The sequence below is a fragment of the Nipponia nippon genome, unplaced genomic scaffold, assembly GCF_047370975.1.
Source record: "Nipponia nippon isolate SJK-2023a ecotype South Korea unplaced genomic scaffold, ASM4737097v1 scaffold_7, whole genome shotgun sequence".
NCBI classification, from domain to species: Eukaryota; Metazoa; Chordata; class Aves; order Pelecaniformes; family Threskiornithidae; genus Nipponia; species Nipponia nippon.
This window is the reverse complement of record NW_028262391.1, coordinates 32,349,000-32,368,057: the sequence shown is the minus strand read 5'-3', so window position 1 is coordinate 32,368,057 and position 19,058 is coordinate 32,349,000. Positions and strand designations below refer to the sequence as shown.

At 49.8% G+C, this 19,058-nt stretch overlaps 1 protein-coding gene across 1 annotated transcript in view; it reads right to left on the bottom strand.

Annotated features, from left to right (window-relative positions):
• HYDIN (HYDIN axonemal central pair apparatus protein) overlaps window positions 1–19,058 on the bottom strand; it is a 158,461-nt gene that overhangs the window by 45,393 nt on the left and 94,010 nt on the right. The window contains exons 24-28 of the mRNA XM_087740958.1: window positions 5,915–6,107; window positions 3,892–4,008; window positions 2,991–3,200; window positions 1,961–2,098; window positions 96–273 (exon numbers count right to left, since the gene is read on the bottom strand). Coding sequence (XP_087597084.1) covers window positions 96–273; window positions 1,961–2,098; window positions 2,991–3,200; window positions 3,892–4,008; window positions 5,915–6,107 — 836 coding nt within the window. The remainder of the gene's footprint in view (window positions 1–95; window positions 274–1,960; window positions 2,099–2,990; window positions 3,201–3,891; window positions 4,009–5,914; window positions 6,108–19,058) is intronic.

The following is a 19,058-nucleotide window of genomic DNA, read 5'->3' as shown; positions in this document are numbered from 1 at the left end:
AGGCTTGGTGGAGGTGGGTGTGAACTGCTCTATGGGCATATGACATGGGGGAAAAACCAGGGGACCTTCCTGGGGAGCAGACAGGCAGTGCTCACCTTTGATGTTCCTGGGCAGGTCCAAGTAGATTCTGGGAAAGCTCCCCTCTCCTTTCAGTGAGATTTCTTCTGGTTCCAGGTGACCCACTTGGATCTGGAAAGTCCTGCAGAAGACTCCAGGCACTCCTGGCAGGTAATAGACTTTCAGCACTTGCTCCTTGCCAGGCCCAATGTAACCCTGCAGAGCACAGGAGAGGAGGGAGGGAATGCAACCAAAGAGGGTTTGGTGGAGGGATGGCTCACAAGCTAGACACGCTGAGAAGATAAGGCAGGTTCTCAAAGATGAAAAAGATCAGACAACATCGCCTTCTAGCTTTCTTGTATCGAAAAGCTCAAGTCTCCTACACCAGGGTGCAGTATGTCCTTCAGAGGGCTTGTAGGGATGCACTCCCACAGCACAGACTGCCCTTTACTCAGCATGAGCACAGTTCTTCTGCTAACGTGAGCATGAGCCAGACTGAATAAATAAAAGCTCTTTTGCTAGCACTACGGAAGATGAGTGAAGTGCCCATGCTCTCAGCAGGGCCAGGAGCTCCCATCACAGCGCGTCAGTGGTTCCCAGGCTGGCGTCAAGGGGCCTGACCCCTTATTAATGACCCCAATCAAACATCTCCTGCCTGCGTGGTTACACCGAGGGCACACAAACCTATCCAGACTCATGGTGACCTGCAAACATACGTCTCTGGAAATGCTGGAGCACAGACTAGGACAAGATCCAGGGAAGCAGGTGTTGCTGGGAAGGGCATCTCCTCTCTGGGTTTCCAGAAGGGCTGTCCAAGCCCTGGGCCAGGCTCACGCCAGCCAGGTTGAGAGCAAATACAAGCAGACAGCAACAGGGCTCTGGGTGACAGAACACAGTAGCTCTTCTCAGCTCACCCTCTGCATGCTGGGCTGGACCCTTGACTCCCTGCTCCCCTCCACGCTGCAGGGAGAAGCTGCTGAGCAGGGACAGATCCTGCCACTTGGTCCCCTCAGCCCTTACTGCAGTGCACAACACAGCTGCAGCGAAAGCAAGCCCTGCCAAGCTGCCAGCAGCGATGATGCTGTTACAGCAACCAACTGTGTGGGTCCAAGCAGAGCTGTGTCTTCGGAAGCTCGCAGGAAGAGGGCATCAGTGTGTCATCCCTTGTAGGAGACAGGCATGAGGAAACGTGAAAGCCACTTGGCTTCCTCTTCCCATTGCAAAAAGGGACAAAGATAGAATGCTGCTTCAGCTCAAAGACATCCATGCAGGACTGAGAAGCTGGGATAGTGGGATGCTGCAAACTCCTCTTCTTGCTATTCCATCCCTGCTCCTCCCTGGCCCTCCTCACTGCCCCACAAAGCTGCTGCAGAGCAGCAAAGCTGGAGAAGCGAGGGACAGGTACGGGGGCTGCTACCATTTCTGGCAAAGGAGCTTCATGCCCAAGCAAGAGAGTATTTTAAGTCTCACCTGGTTAGTGCTGGCAGGCGGCAGGCAGGATTTGTTATGGGCAGAGACGAGGAGTAAATCCCGTCCGAACACGCAGCCTGGGTAAGGCGACCCTCAGGAGAGCTTGCACCGTCCAGCACCAGCACAACCAGAAAGCTCAGAAGCTGTGGTCCAGAGAGCTACCAAAGCGCTCGTGCCTCCCGCCGGTGGTTGCTAAATGATAGCAGAGCCACGCACCGGCAAAGGAGCCTATTAGGACTGCGCTTGCTTGACCTTCTCTGCCTCCCAGCAGCAATTGCTTACAGCCCTGTCTCTCCTGGCTGCTTTTGTGGGTTTTTTTTCTTGTCTTGTTTTGAAAACTTGTTTGTTTGTTTTTGTTTTTCCCCCGATAGCCCTCCTCTGGGCAGTCTGACACAGGGCCAGGGTTAATCACTTGTGCCATCTCTGTACTCACCGTGCTGGGCACAACCAGGGGCACGCCGGGCAGAGGGCTGTCTGCAGTGGCCACGCTGGGGCTTAGCACCACGTAGGTGAATCCCAGCTTCCCGCTGTTCTGCAGGGTGACCTCTGCTTCGGTGACTTCGTTAAACAGCTGAAGAGAAGACAGAGGAGCGGGAAGTTACAGACACAGGTCTGCTGGGAATCTTCTTCCTCTTTCATTGCTTTGAAAGCAAATGAACACAATGCAGAAGCAGGGACCGCAGAGGAGTACAGGCACTTGACTCTCCTGGGTTAACCTGGGGAACCCACAGCCACAGGGTACCTCTAGCCCTATGTAGGAACAGATATTTATGGCAGCACGCAGAGGTGCAATAACAACAACGTAAAAATCAGTAATAAATAAACCAGGGCATACAAGCCCTCTGCACTTTAAGGTGTCATCTAACAGCTAAATGAAACAAAGGAGGAAGCATCAAGACATTGCAGAAGAAAAGGCATCTGCATACAAGTATTTGCAGAGCTTGTGGTGACAGTAAGAGGGGAGGGAGACAGTGCAATGCATACAGGGCCAACAGCTGGAAATATCTGTGGGGTTTTTAACTGAAAAGAAGTAAAGCAGGGATCATTCTGGGACATTCTTTCCAGCTACAGTGACTGGAAGCCCAAGTTAACTTCATCCCTGGTTTATTCTGTTGATTAATCAAGAGCATTAAAAGGCAGCATATCTCTTTGGACCTCAGGCTTTAGGAGCAGATCAGTGGATGGATGGATCAGGGCATGTCCCTCTGGACATGATGGCTGGGATCCTGCCTGCCCCAGGAGGCAGCGTTAGTTACCTTGAAGAGAAGGAATTCCCAACTTTGCTGGGGGTGGAGATGGCCATTAAAAACCAGCTTGGATGCAGGACGTACCACTCAAAGGTTGTACTTCCAAGCCATACAGCCAACAAAGTAGCTGGGAAGGGGAGAGATCCCTAGACCTAGGTGGGCAGCAATGCACCAGTGATAGTTTCAAGGACCTCTGCCAAGAGGAGTGCGCAGTACCTGCAGCCCACAGTCAATCTCTCTGACGTCTAGGAGGTAGTTGATGAGCGAAGCCTCCCCACTCAGCGCGATCTCATAGGTCGGGCCTCCCTCCACCCTGCACAGTGCCATGACACGGGCAACGATGTTTGCATGGCCAAAGAAGGTGAATGTGACCCGCTGGCTCTCGCCTGGCTGCAGCACACCGTACAGCGGCAGGACATCAAAAACCTGGAGATAGGGGAGGAGAGATCAAGATGTCGAGCATCAAAATTGATGCAGAAGAGCCATGGCTTGGAGCAAAGAACAGACACGGCTGGAAGGCCTCTTCCTCAAACAGAGGCAAACTCATCCTAATCTCATCATGCAGCCATTACAGTTTCCAGTGGAGGAATCATGGGAAAAATCTTCTCCCATACTCACTAATTAACGCATTAATTAATACACTACATTAAAGTAATTTGGGAGGTCTCCTGGCAGCAAAAAATTCTCTCTGCTGCAGAACTTGATTTTAAAAACACCTTTTACTGCCTTTAGAAAAACACAAGACTCAGAGGTGAGAGCCCTTGGAGCTGGGGGGAGGGCTCCAGCCCAGCTCATCTGACTCCTGATGCTTTTTGCTCTCTCTCTGATTTACATGCTGCTCTCTCTCAAGATCCTCCAGCAAAAGCTACTGCAGAAACTTCCTATCGACCACTTCATTCGTAACAAGATGAATAATACCCTCCATAAGTGCTGCACAGGTAGTATCCTTGGTCAGCCCTACAACACGTCCCGCATGGCCTCTCCAATGACCAGTTGCTTCAGCAGTGCTGTGTAATGTGCTTGGAGGGGTGAGGCTGCTCTGTGAACAGCACTGAGGGCCACCAGTGCAAGTGAGGGCTACACTGGAAATGCAGAAGCAAGACAGATTCCCACTTACCTCCTCCACTCCCAAGGTGAGGGCCTCTGCCTCCATGAACTGCCTCCATTCCTTGATCCTCACCAGGCTCTGAGTCTCTGCAGCACCTTCCAGCTCCGCAGCAGTGGATGGTAGTGGCTGGAAAACAAGCACCATGGGCTGCAGTAAGCAGCTGGCTGGTCTGGGTGAGACCACTCTGCTGCAGGCTCCACCACCTCAAGCCAGGAGCAGCTGAGATGGGACCTGAGCGCAAATCAAGTAGGGGTACATCCATGCCATCAGCTGAGTGTGGGTCCAAGCCCATCCGTAGATGAGACACGGGCTCCATCTGCACTTCCTACGCGCAAGCTTGCATGAGGAAACTGGGTGCACCCAGCACTCAGTCCTGGCAGAGACCTCAAGGCATTTTGCACCCTCGTGACAGCCCGGCTTCACTCACTCCTGCCCAAGGAACACGCTGAGAACCCTGTGCCTGGACAGATTAGATTTTCTGTGACAAAAATAGGAATGTAGCTGCAAGTGAAACATATTAAAAACAGGAAAATAAGGACTTAGAAAATGCTCAGCACAACTGTCCTGTTTCAGATGGTGCTTAGGTTTTATCTTGTGCACTCATCAGTGCTGGAGACCTGAGGATCTTCACCAGGCTGTTCTTCTCCAATGGCACCTTCCTAAAGAAGGCAGCTGAAATGTTTTTCTGCCTGCAGCAGCTGAGAGCTGGTGTTTAACCTCAGAGGTGCCATCTTTCAAAAGGAACCTCGTTCCTGGGCTTCTGACCCCTATTTATAAACAAGGGCTTTGTGATTACTCTTGAAATTTAAGAATACCTGCTTCTTCACTAATATGAAGAAGTGTTTTGTGCTGTGGCCTTGACTTTAGCAGAATCTGCAAGAATATTTACAGGACATCCTTAGACCTAATCAGAGGCTACATCTCCCCAGTAGATAAAGCACTGGGGAAGAAAGAGTTTTCTCACATTTTGATGCTCTTTCTGTTGTCTCCACATTTTCAAACCTAGCAAAGCTTTGCCAAGCATATATTCCCAAAGATGCTAACACACATCTTTCCTAGACCTATGGTCTCCCACCTCCCTAGGGAGGTTATATGGATATTGCCTTGATACGGTGACATAAGCGGAAGATGAAACTGCAATCCAGATGTATCCTTTGAAGCAACTCTGGATCCTACTTGTATTTCCCTGGTTTATTTGTGCAAACATAGTAACAAAGCAGGAAACAAAGATGATTTCATGCTTCTATCCAAAAACGTTCAGCCACGCTATTCTTTATGTCTACAGGCTATCATCTCTCCTGATTCAGAAAAAAAGATGTAGAGTTATAATGTTAAAAATGCCGATATTTGGATGCCAGGAGGTACAATGCCTCTCCTTGAACTTAATGCCAACACTGGCACTTTCAGAACCCCTTGAGCTCTCTTACGTCCTTTTTTATTGCCCCAGGAGCAGCCTCTGTCCCACATGATGCAGAACAAGTTGCCAGCTCCCACTAGGATCAAGGTCAAGCTCCAAAGCAACGAGGTTCACCAGAAAGGTCAGCAGCTTAAAGGCCATTTTCAAAGCCAGGAGGAAAAGACAGTGCCTTTGTCTGCAAAGCTTTGTTTTATAAAAGACAGCTCTGTGGCCGTCACTGCAATACCAGGCCTCGGGGGAAGGCAGAGGTGTGAAAATGGGTGGCTCTAGCTGGGGTTGAGAAGATGGTACATGAAGATGAGTACTTGGCACAGCCTGATACAGGAAGAAAACTGGAAGCATTCACTTCATGATGCAGATAAAAGCCCCATTTGATGATGTAAAACAAACAAACAAACAAACAAAAAAATCCCAAACCCAACATAGGTCAGGAGAATCTGAGTGGGCTTCTCCAAGCAAAACTATCCTATTTCTCCCTCCCCAGAAGCCCAGTGCCCAGCCTACTCTCAGAGCACATGACAGCAGGGCAGCAAAAAGGGAGGCTGGCACGAGCATGGCTTTTCGGTGGCAAGCTGGGGAAGGCAGCGCAAGTGCTAGGTGTACAAGAAAATCTACCTTTGCTTCCAGGGAGTCACATGCATCTGCTGGCTCTTGGGCAGGATCCCCCGCTGATCCCAGGGCTTCAGCTGACTCCTCCACACCTCCATCGCTGGAGCTGCTCTCTGCAGATGCTGAGCCCTCCAGCCAGGCTCCCTCCTCCTTCGACAGTTGGGGTTTGATGAAAAATTTAGGTGCTGGAGGGCTGAACCTGGAAAATAATATAACTTTGATCACGGACCTGCAGTGGGAGGGAGGGAAGCCTGCACAAGCAGCTCCTCAGCAGGATGCGACCCGTGGCTGGGCACTGGTGGTATGAGCTCAGTGATGGGTCTGACCCAGCAGCTCTTGAACCAGGATGGAGCAGGTCAATGCTTGGGGCTGCCCAGGGACAACACGCCTTACTACTGTTATAGCAGCGGTGCAGGCAGCTGGCAACTGGTTGCAGAGATGAACGCCTTGTGGGGAGGCAAAAAGCACAGCAGGAAAGGAAAAGGCGGACAAATCATGCAAAAAGGTGAGACTGAGATGCAAAGGGGCAGATCCAAACAGCGATGAGCCAGGAGAGACCCACTAGTGCCCTCCTGAAAGCACCCACCACTGCGGACCGTGCCTTCCCCATCCAGAGGGCCAAAGTGAGAAATTTTGTAGCTCTACTAGATATTTATCCTGAATATTTCCCCTGACAATTACCCACAACCATAGGTCAGTATAAGCAAGCAGCGATGCTGGTGGCTTTCTCTAAGCGCGATCAGGCAGGATGGAGCCCGCAGCCTGCTGTGCCCTGACCGGACAGAGCCCAGCACGGCACAGGGGCACCCACGGAGCCCATCAGCCTCGCACACACAAGGCCACTAGCAACACGGAAAGACACGTCAAACAATTCCAGGCAGAGACTCACAGTTAAACAGCCCATTGATCCCTGATGAGCGCCAAAGCAGCAGCGATTAGTACTTCGGGGAGGGAAGTTTTGGTCATTTTTAATGAATATACAGCAAACATTGATGACGAGATTCAGCTCCCTGCTGTGCCGCAGGTATTCCCCGGTTGCAAAACAACAGCTCTAACTGCACCTCACTCTAAAAGGGCAGCAGCTCTGCTGAAACAAGGTTATAACCAAAGTGGTACTTACTGACGGCATCATTACCTCCCCAGCAGTTTCTAAACACAAACCATTTGAGGACCAATTTGGCAAATGATTCAGCAAAGCAGTTCAATAGTTTGACCAACATCTGTCAGTAAAAAGTATATGGTTTAACATTTTCAAACACCCCCAGGTGATTCAGATTATGCTCCCTGTTTTAAATCACAGCAGGTGCTCACAGTAACTCTGCTCGTATTTCTAACGCCCCATGGAGGGACACACGCAAACCATGCCTGCCTGTTGCCATGTCTATTTGCAAGTGCTCCCCATAGTCAAACAAGGCAGATTTTTTACAGCACACTGGATGCTTCATTCCCTGCTGGGAATTCTGTGCCTTTAATGATATGTTCCCAGATGAGTATTTAGCTTCATAGCTTATTATCTAAGGCTGGTTCTGGATTAGAGGCTCTACTCTTCATAACCCCCAAGAGACCCCACCTGACATGTCCTTCCTACAACCATATGCAAGAACAAGGCTTGGCCGAGGTGAGCTCCTCCGCAGTCCTCCCTCTGCCTGCTGCTGGGACCCCGAGCAAGACCTTAGCACTGTCCACATGGAAGAACAAACCAGGACTGGAGGGGATGAAGGCGTTCGCTTGTCCCTGCAGAGCATTGCCCATCTCCAGTCCGATCTGTGTGACCTCTGCTCCTCTCAGCCGAGGCACCTTAATATGTGTTGGGGTGCACCGATGGGTGACCGAACTGCTCAACACCTCCAGCAGCCGCTAACTTGGGCATCTGCATAAAGATGAAATAAATTGAGCTCAGCTGTGACAACGGTGCCTCTGGGCAGCCTGCAACTGAACACTGCTTCTCCAGGGTGATAAGGGAGATGCCTGCAGCATAGGGGTACAAATACCCAGTGCCAGGAGCATGCTGAAGCCCTCCAGCTATGCACCAGTCCATGCACCAGTTCAGCGCATGAGTCTGGCCATCATCACGGCGGCTGTCCCAAAACTGCTAGCTGCCATCCATCCCAGCAAGGAAATGAAAGCACGGCTCTTAGAGTTGCTTGTGATAAATACTGCGGGTTAATAACAACTCCTGAGAAGAAGTAAACCCCTGAGATGGAAAATCCATAATCATTTATTAAATTACCTTTAGTTTTATAGAATGGTTTGAGGCAACTTCACAGGACCGCGGTGCCTAGACAACAACAATATTTTTCACTCTAAAGTAGAAGCCCTCTGGGACCCGGTGCTGGGAGATGATGTGATTAGTGAGTCCTGCTGCAGAGAAGCACAAAGCACAGCGAGGGACTTTTTCCAGTGGGGCAAAGTCAAAATGAATAACAAGTGTAACGTGGAAAGGAAGGGAGTGAGGAACCCAAGGTGTCAATAGAAAGCTGGCCCCTGGGACAAGAAATCTTCCTGGCGCTGAAGGAAAGGGGTTTGTCTTAGAAAAGGAGAAAGAAGGGGAAGATAAGATGTTCAGTATCAGCCCAGGCTTCAGGCAGCTCTTTCTCTGATGTGAATCGGGACTTTCTGGGCATCTTCTAGCACCTTGAGGCCAAGGCTGTGAATGCAGGGAGTGAAGCCAAAGAGCAGAAAGCAGTTCCTCCACCTGCAGAGAGGACCCATCCCAAACCAGAGGGGCCAAAGGGCTGTAGAATTGCCTCCACCAGCACCATGGAGCTGACAGAAGGAGCCTCCTGACATAAGCAGGTCAGCCAGGAGTTGGAGGGGCTGAAAGCAAGGTGTTAACCCCTCTGGGTCTGTCCCACCCAACCCGGCCGCCCCTCAGATGAGGCAAAATGCATCCAGGAATTAACAGTGAGGATTTAATGGGAGCACAGGCAGATTGACATCAGGGAGAAAAGAGTCCTTCCTGCTAGGGCCGGGACAACCTTGTGCCAACCACCGTCCCCAACCTCTGAGACATTAGAAAAAAATACCTCAGCCTGCCTCCTGGTTTTTGAGCCTGCTAGGGACACAGCTTCACACCGCTTCCCACACCCGCCTCCCAAAATAGAGGAGCTAGAAATCACACCGCTTATGCAAACTACATGTGAAGATTCACACGGAGTGATGTGACCCCGCCGGCTCAGGCTATGCAAGAGCCAGCAACATCAGGATACTCACCCCAAAACTGTAACGGGAATGTCCAAGGTCCCTGCAGCCCCTGCCAGCATCAAGGACGTACCAGAAGCCACCACCCCTTCACATTAAATGCAAGAGTTTTAACAGTGCTGAGACTGCTTCCCTAGTGCATGGTACCCACACGCTACAGGCTTGGGGAAGAGTGGCTGGAGAGCTGCCCAGCAGAAAAGGACCTGGGGGTGTCGGTCGACAGCCAGATAAATATGAGCCAGCAGTGTGCCCAGGTGGCCAAGAAGGCCAATAGCATCCTGGCTTGTATCAGAAATAGTGTGGCCAGCAGGACTAGGGCAGCGATCATCCCCCTGTACTTGGCACTGGTGAGGCCGCATTTCGAATACTGTGTTCAGTTTTGGGTCCCTCACTACAAGAAGGACATCAAGGTGCTGGAGTGCGTCCAGAGAAGGGCAACAAAGCTGGTGAAGGGTCTAGAGAACAAGTCTGATGAGGAGCAGCTGAGGGAGTTGGGGTGGTTTAGTCTGGAGAAGAGGAGGCTGAGGGGAGACCTTACTGCTCTCTACAACTACCTGAAAGGAGGTTGTAGTGAGGTGGAGGTCAGTCTCTTCTCCCAAGTAACAAGCAATAGGACAAGAAGAAATGGGCTCAAGCTGCACCAGAGGAGGTTTATGTTGGATATTAGGAAAAATTTCTCCACCGATAGGGTTGTCAGGCACTGGAACAGGCTGCCCAGGGAAGTAGTTGAGTCCCCATCCCTGGAGGCATTTAAAAGACGGGCAGATGTGGTGCTTAGGGACATGGTTTAGTGGTGGACTTGGCAGTGCCAGGTTAAAAGTTGGACTTGATGATCTTAAAGGTCTTTTCAAACCTAAACAATTCTATGATTCTATTCTATGGTTCTATGCTGAGCACCCTTGCCCAGGCCTGCAAGGATGACCCACAGGTGTGCCCGTTAGGCACAGCCACAGCACCAGGTGAAAACAAGATTCCCAACAAACACAAGCTTTTTTCAGGTTATCACAGGGCAAAGCACCACAATGTGCCAATGAGGCATCTAAACAGGCTTAAAGGCCCCTACGATGCACTTTTATTTCTCTCTTAGGCCATCAGATACATATTAAACGGGCACCTTGGAGCAAGCCACAGACAGCTCAAGGATGTTTGCAATTGAAAGCAAAATAATATAATACAGGAGTAAACTGAAAACCTTCCCAGTGTACCATGTGGGGACACTGGGCTTGAGCTGGGCCACCTGGCCAGCAGCTGAGGAAGGCAGTGGTGATGGTTTGCCCTCATCAATAGTGACTATTAAACTGCATTTTGTCCAAATAGCCTGTTTCTTTGCTAGATGAATTCTTCTGCAAATCTAAGGTTTCTGTATTTACTGAACCACCCATTGAAATTCAGACCAGGCAGTGGGGACACAGAGAAGAGAAGCAACATGGCTGCAGTGAGACCCAACACCTCCAACTTCTGTCTCGCACACGCTGGAAATTATTAAGCTGGATTTGGTGTTCATCTGAATGCAGCGAGCGGTCCTGGGGACGTCCCACTGTGACCGAGTATTAATTAACTTGCAGTTAATATGCAGTTTTAACAGCCACTTACTTATATGAGTCAAAACAATGTCAGTTTTGGGAGATAAAGGAGAGTTTTGATTTCTTGTTTGAAAGTAGAAATTGTATAAGAATGGATGCAGGGATGCTACTACTGAAAAGAAATTAAGTATCCCATGTTCCTGGGGCAGCAACCAAAACTCTTCAGCATCTTCCAAGCAGGAGCCACAGGATTTGATTTTGGGGTGCACCGAGAGTCCTCGGCTCCTGCTGAAGCCCACAGACCTCAACTGTACCATCACTTTTGACAAGAAGAGTCAGAGGAGGGTCGGAGGCCCCTCAGGCTCCTTCTGACATCCCTCATGTCTCTCGCTGAGTATTTTCCACAGGGTATGGCTGGGCCGGTTTGGCAGGGTGCAGGTGCTGAAGTTCCTCAGCCACTCTGGTCCAACTTAAGCTGGATCAGGGTCAGCCACCACTGGCACTGCAGGCACAGTGGGTCTTCGTGGAGATCACCCTTCGGCAGCAGTACTTGCTTCTCTTAACAAGTTATAGCCCTGGAAGAAGTCTCCACTGACTTTACTGGAGTTATTCTGACTTGCACTGATTTTACAGACAGCAAAACATTACTCATTAAGTCCTCTCCTTCCTCATGCTTTGCACATCAGCCAGGTGATTTATAAGCATCAGGTGAGGCGGTAGGAAGCTCCCAATTCTCTATCAGACAGAGAAATGCTTCTCATTCAGACTCTGGCCAAAGGTCCCTCTGAACAAATCAGTAGCTCTAACGATAAATACAATTTATAGTCTTTGTTCAAAATTAAACAAGCCCCGACAGCTGTAATTTGGAGATGCTGTTTAAAGTAATCAGCACCAACTACAATCTTACCAGCGACTTCAAAAATTGGCTCTGCAAACAGATGACTGTATTCATTCCTGTAACTGATAGCAGGGGAGGTGAGACATGCTCCAGCCGTCTTTGTGGCAGGGATCTGGCCGTTCACCATTTTAAGGTGTCTTCATGGGGGCAAGTCTGAGAGCTTGGCAAACCACGAAGGGTACAGCTGCAAGGGTTAAAAATATTAGGAAGCAGTGGGGAGCTAAAGAACTGGTTGAGCATAACCAGCTGAGAGCAGCAGGCTGGTCCTGGGCATGTTAGGCAAGCAGAAGGCTCCCAGACATGGGAAGAGAGATATTCCCGATCCATTCTCTCCTTAGGGTGAAGGCTGCAGGAGACCAAAGCTGGATCTCAACAAGTTTGTGAAAGGGATGAACATGACACAGCCCAAGATGGTAGAGACCAGGCTCGGTGGGCTTGGCAGGCCAGCTTCACCCTACAAAAAGCAGCTCAAGCCTGAGCTGAGGCATCCTGGGGGTTGAGAACCAGTGTGTACCTGGGCTCCTCTGCCCACCAGCTAGCATCACTGTCCCCCCGCAGTGCCAAGAGCAGAGCGAGGAAAAGGAGGGAGATGAAATGATGGAGCACACCCTGAAGTCCTCACCTAGAAGGAAATGTCCCTGCTCATCTCGGTTGCTTCTGCTGAACCCCAGAAGGTGTCTCCACCAGTCCACACTGATGCAGGCTGCCTGGCACGTTCTGGGCAGGCAGCGATGCCACAGCCTGGCGAGCCCTCCCAGCAGGACTCTGCAGCAGATCACCGTGGGGAAAGGCAGGAGAAGGTAAAGCAGCAACGATAACGAACATAGAAGAAAAAACAAGCCAAAAAAAGCTTCCATTTAATATACCTCCTAGGGTCACATCCCAAAATAAATCAGACAGATGCTGAAGCTCCACTCAGCTGAGTACGTTGGCATCGCCATCCATCCCGTCTAGAAAGAGCAGGGCTCCTCACACAAGCAGAAATCACAGATTTAAGGCTGCGCATGGCTTTTACCCTATGTAAAAGGCTAGTTAACATTGCTGCTGAGTTATTATTAAAGGTCAGTCACATAGTACAACATAATTACCCCCTGCTTTACCAAGCACAAGACAGACATACTCCCAGGAACATGCTCACAGTCCGATGGCCCCACTGAGCTCCTGGGAATGGGGCAAGGGATGACCAGACAGAATTGGCCTGGTCCAGGCGACACTGGGGACAGCTGAGGACAAGTGTGAGGTGACAGAGGCAAGTGGGCAAGGGAGAGGGGACAGTTACCACCAAAGAGGAAACAAGCAAAGCAAGCTCACAGTTGGAAAGGTTTCCCGCAGAGGAGAAAGATGACTCTCCTGAGGGCAAAGCAGCTGAAAAGGCGGCATTAATTGAGTTAGGCGCTCTCAAAAATGCATGGCACGCCAGCTGGCCCAGAAGGACCCTTGGGGTTCCTGAAACCCCAGGGACTCCTGCCTCCCTCTGCTACGCAAAGCGGATGGTGGGGAATAAATAAATCCTTCTCGCACCATCTCACACCACTAATGCTGGGGTGGGCATTTCATTGCACTGCCCTGCTCTGTGCAGAGCCCCATTGCATCACCCTGTGAGCTGAAGTCCTCTCCAAGCTGCTGTGTCGTAGAGAGCTAAAGGTTTCCCCTCTCTTTGCCCCTGGCTGCCTCCCTCTCTGAGTCAGGAGATGTAGATTTATGGTGATACATCCTCAACATCCCTAAGTCCTCACCTGGGCTGTTTGAACACAGGGTCCATACTCTCTTAACCCAGTTGCTACTTGTTCTCTGAGTTGGCAAAGGCAATCCACCTGCTGCTGCGAGCAGCACAACCATCAATGCTCCTGCACAGCTACAAAGGCAGCAGTAACAGCAGTTCTTCACACTGTGGCTGTTTTCAGGGTTGAAGAGTTGGGCCAGCTGAGTGAGAGATGATTTTTTTTTTTTTTTTTTTTTTTAACAGAGTCTATCACAGCACAGGGCAGCTCCTCACCTACAGCACATGGGGCTGGTGGCCGTGGCAGTGCTCCCCTCCCAGCGCAGGGGGGGATCTCAGCACAGGCAGGCAGAGCTCTTGCACAAGGTGCCCTGTAAGAATCACTGGCAAAGAAACCATTGGGGGACCAAAAAATTGGCTTTGGCCCCTTGGCTTTTAGAAGAACAGCAGGCATTGCTTCTGCTCTGGGACAATCTCCTGCATCCTCTGCGATACAACAGGAAAACAGAGCCCTGGCACATGCCGAGCATATCCCACCCTTTCTGAAAAAGAAATATATTACGATGTCTTGGGAAATGATCTCCCTGACTGGTACCCTCCTTGTTTGCCTTAAACCAGCCAGTAAGCAGCAAAGGATCTGAAACCCACCCAAAACCCATGCTGTACATCCACCATCCCAATATCAGCCTCTTGAGGGGAAAGAGTGGCTGTACAGAAGGATGAGCACCAGTTTCACTGTCTTGTGAGAGTCCAGCCTCACAGAGGACAAAATCCCCATTCTCTGGAAGGGTTTTTGCTGCGAATCCCTGTCTCGGCAGCAACCAGCTCAGGGCTGAAGATGGGACCAGCAGGAGCACTGGGCTCTCCAACACCTCTGTACTAGGAAGTGCCTTGGACTAGAAGGAATCAGCACAAAAATCCCCAGTGCAGATTTATACCTGAAAACATGTGAAGATTTGACACATGGATTCAAATTTGGCTTGAGCCCCTGCTCCTAAATGTTTAAAGATTTCTCAGCTATGCTGTGAAGACAGGGATGCACCAGCAAAAAGCAGAGTGATACTAGAAGCGACACTCTTGGGCAGAGCGATGCCAGTGGGTTCAGATAGATTTTTCCCTTAAGGAAAGCTGTTTGATGGACAGCTTGCAAGAAGCAGGAAAAGAGTGAAAGGTAAGAAACAGCTAGAGAAATTAAGAGAAACAAGGTCTGGAAAATTATGTCACCTTACTCATCATTGCCACATGCAGTGACAGCAGGTCAGCAAATAAACAGGAGTAAATAGCCTATCCTGCCACCCAGATTTCATCTGACGGCTTCCCTACTCAGTGCTCTGCCAGAGAGACGAAGTGGAAGCGACAGCAGCGGTTCCCAAATCGATGCTTTCGCTCTGCCTCAGCCAGGCTATGATAGCGAGCTGTTCCCATGAACAAAAAAACAAAACAAAACAAAAAAATCAACATTTTGTTTCATAAACAGTAAAGCTCTGCGGAGACGAGCCTTGAGCAGCAGACCAGAGGGAATTAAAGCATGAGCCACCCAGGCAGCACAGGTGTAATGGCATTTATAGGGAGAAGGATGCTGTTTGCAATGCAAACATACCTCGGGTTCCCACTGTGTGCCTTGGGTAATGAAGATGTTCAGAAAGCAAAGAAAGAAGTCGGCTGCTCCCCAGGTTCACTAGCCGAATGTTGCTGGCAGAGCAAGATGTCACCTTCCAGCCAGTGTTTGCCGACCGGCTATAAAACCAGAAGGCAACCCCCATCCAACCGCAGCCTGGTCAGGGTGTGATGACACACGGACATCTCCCACGCTTTGTCCTGAGGGCACGGGACAAAGCCATGGAGACAGCTGCCTGACAGCACCTTGGGTGGGATGTGCAGTGCTTTTCACCCACACAACACTTTCTCCTTCGCCTCCCCTGCCCTCAATCCACTCCAACACCCTGGGGCTGCTCCCCAGTCCACCAAGGAGAATGAAAGCTGTCAGGTTCTGTCACCCTTGTGCAAAGGGGGAGGCTGAGCCTCAGAAAACCCAAGTGTAATAGTTAAAGTGATTTCCACGCAGCTGTTCTGGGCTCCAACCTCCATTGCGATGGCCCAGGTAAGAGTCCCCCAGATGTTCAACAGCGTAACCATTGGTCAGAAGCCCCAGGGCAGCAGAAGCTGTCTCAAACCTGCAGCTCCTCAGCAGGTGAGCTAGGAAAAAACAGTGTCTTGCCGGAAGGCAGAGAAGTGGAGGGTACATGGTGAGGGTCGCCATGCTGAAGGTGAAGGTAGAGAAGAGAAGCTTACAGACATGCTGCAAATGGGAAATCATCACCCCCCAACCTTCGTCCTGATAAAGCGTTGCCAACCCATACACAATATCCAGGTTTATGTCTCTAACAGACTTGGTAACAACATATGCTCACTTACTCCTGGCTCCAAACCCCTCCTTGGCACTGACTGTATTTACTTCTCATTCTGTCTGGGTGGAACAGGTAGCAGATTTCCCAATGTCTCCCTGGCTTCAGCTCCCCAGTGTGTCTGTCTGCGAGTACAGAGCCTCTCCGTAAGCTGTTCACGGCAGCCAGACTGCCACCCCAGAGGTGAAGCCTGGCCGGCACCCAGCCCTTACTCCAAGAGACTCCATCTCCGAGAAATAAGAGACCAAACTGCTTCTCTGCTGCTGCCAAACCACACGCACCCGAAGGACGCATTCAGTGGCACATTTCCATCACAACTCAGCCCTCCTTTTCTAAGTCACCTATGGCATTTAAGCAGAAAAAGTAGCACCCATGGGGCTACCAAAGCCCAAAATGTACTGCCCCAAGGAGCTGATAGCACTGGGGGGGTGAGGAAGGGGTATGCTCTACCGTCACTCATCTGAGACTCCCCAACGTCAGGGGCACGGTGGACGTACGCATTTCTAATGTATATTCTCACTACTGATGTTGCTACCTCTCCTCTCTGGTGGCTGACAGAGCACTGCTGTCACATTTTTGCCTTACACTGTTTTTCACTGTCTGCGTTTTCCATTTCTTCCTTGTTATAAAAACAACAAAGCAAAAAACCCATCAAACACAACACAGAATTGTTTTGTGGGTTTTTTTTTTGTCAGTAACAAGGCTGGGATCTGGCTTGCAGGGTCCCTGCAGTGCAGCCTGCCAGGGGACATGGAAGGAGAGAGGGCAGAGGCATGAGAAATTACTAATGCTATAGGAAGACCCATTTGGGAGGAGAAAGGCTCCTGGTTTGTTCAAAACAAATTGGATGGAAAGGAAAGAGACATTTTCTACATGTTTAGCTCAACAAACCCTTTCCCCAAAGAATCTATTGGCAATTCATTACTCTGGATTTGTAGCCAAGAAGGTCTCACTCTCCGGAGACGCCAGATCGACACATGCAGGGGGTTTGACATGTGCCATGGAGGTGCAGAGCTCCCTGCTGATCCATCCTGGCACACGGACTGCTCAGCATGTGTTAGCTCTATCCCAGGGAGGGAACACGTCTCGCATGAAGGGGACAAAGGGGTGATGCAGGAACAGCAATGCTCAAAGTAAATGACAAGGCAGGGATCCTTAATAAAGGACGAAAACTCTAGAGAACAGCTAAGTTTGGGGATGAGCCTTTGGTTGCCTTTGCCACAGGTCTCTAAGGAAATCCTTGTATATCCTTTGGTTTTAATGTCTTCCTTTTGACGGGAATCCCAAACAAAGCTGAGGAGCTGGATACTGCCCATAGAAAGGAGGACAAACCAATCCTTGCAGAAGAAACCTTTAAGGTAAGAAACATGATGAAATGTTTGAATTTGGCTTCATATCTACTATCTCCTGCTGGGTGATTCTGGAGATCCATTCCAACGCCACAGAAAACATCTTGGTACAAAGGCTTAACTCAGCTTTGAGCATCCAAGGGGTGAGAAGAGACTATTCTCAGTCTGTCTCTAACCACATAGGTCTAGAAGAGGAATATCCATGAGAGATTTATGGCTCAGCAGTGTCAGAGAAGGGGCATGGGTTGGCTTGCATTGGGCATGTCCAACCACACAGCAACGGTTGGACTGTGTTGCTTATATGATTGCTCTGCTCAAAGTAGCAGCAGTGACTAAAGACTAAGGAGGAAAAAATGGGTTGAACAATTAGAAGAAAAAAGATCTAAGCACACAGAGCATTGTCCAGGCAAAGAAACAACATTTTTCTTTCCTGGCCGAAATAAATGTGTGTGTCTGATTGATGCTGGGAGTCTCTGATGATGGGCTCCAGCAAGGCTAGATGTATGGATGGTTAAATTCTATTGATCTCACCTTCATGAGACCTGATGTTTGATTCCCTCGATGTCAGACTGAGTTAGTTTGATCTGATAATTTAGAATACCAACAGTGCTTAATGTGGACCAGAAATAATATCTGACATGCTGCCCTTCTGCCAGGCTCTTAATGAGCAATTTGAGGTGTTAATAGCTTGGAGACCATCTTCATTTCCAGCTCTGCCACAGAGGATCACATGCTGTCTGCTGAGGGACCCGGAGAGTACATTACTGCTTAATTAACATGCAGAGCAGAAAAGGGAGCTGTCGTAACGTCCACAGCGTTAACGAGCCAGCAAAGGGGCCATGCCAAACCCTTTGGAGCAGAGGCTGCTATCTCCTGCCAGATGCTCAGGACCCTCAACTGCTACCGACTCAGCAGAGCTGGGTGACTCAGCATCCGCTGGAAGAATGAGCACCTGTAGGGTCAGGTCCAGCAAAGCCAATTTAGGTGGAGATGGGGTAATTAAAAGCTGAAAACTGATTCAGCATTCATATTGCCAAAAACCTAAAAGAGTAAAGATAAACAGGCAACTGGCCAACAAGTGGCCCCAGGGGAAATTAATTCCACACAGGCTTCGCTGTAATGTGCTTGTTTCTCTGTTATTATAAAATATATGCATTGTTCTATCATCAAAATTAGATTTTCCCTTTAGCCTGTAATTAAACCCTAATCTAATTTACCAGGAGACGACAGGGGCCTCCAAGCAGAGCTTACAGCCCTGCCCACCTCCCTTCACCTGCTTTTACAGACCTTCCTCTGCATCTTAGGGTCTGTTCCAAAGGTGCCATGCATCAAGAAGGGCCCGCACTGAAGACTTTTACTTTTTACTTGGTAAGACCCAGCTGTGAATGGGCTACCTCAGTGCCCAGGTCTTCTCCCCCAAGCCCTCCTCATCACCATAGCTAATTTCCAGTTCCCAATAGGTTGTCTCCCCTGAGCCAGATCCCAATTCTCTAAACAAAACTGTTTATTGATAGTATCCATTATTTGTAATAGGAGCGCTTCAATGCACAGTGGTTAACTTTGCTTCGTTTCCTACGGCATTATGGAAAAACCATTTGCTACTGTAATTAAAACTGCCCAGACTAGATTATTGTACTATGCAAAGAGGCCACAGAGGGAGGAACTGCTAGAAATGTGTTTATAGATGTGCTCCAGCATGACTGCAAGATCGCTCTTGGGCTTGGAAACCACAGACCAGTGCTGGATGGCTCTGCTCCCCAGGGATGTTCAGACAAGTCCTCCCACCAACATCTACAGCTGGACCCAAAGCCACAGAAGAACCTGCAGTTTCACTGTAAAACACTAAATAGCTGTTTCGTGAATGTGACGTGCAGTTTAACAGATAAAAACTCACTTCACCAAGGTGGTGTTTACCTCAGGTCACTAAGGTCTGAGAAAGCAGCTTTCCACGCCAGCTCTCCTTCCCAGGGGAACTGGTACGAGAGCTATAGCGAAGCAGCAGCAAGAGACTGGCACAGCGGCACATCGTTCTGGTGGCAGTGCCTGTGTAGGTT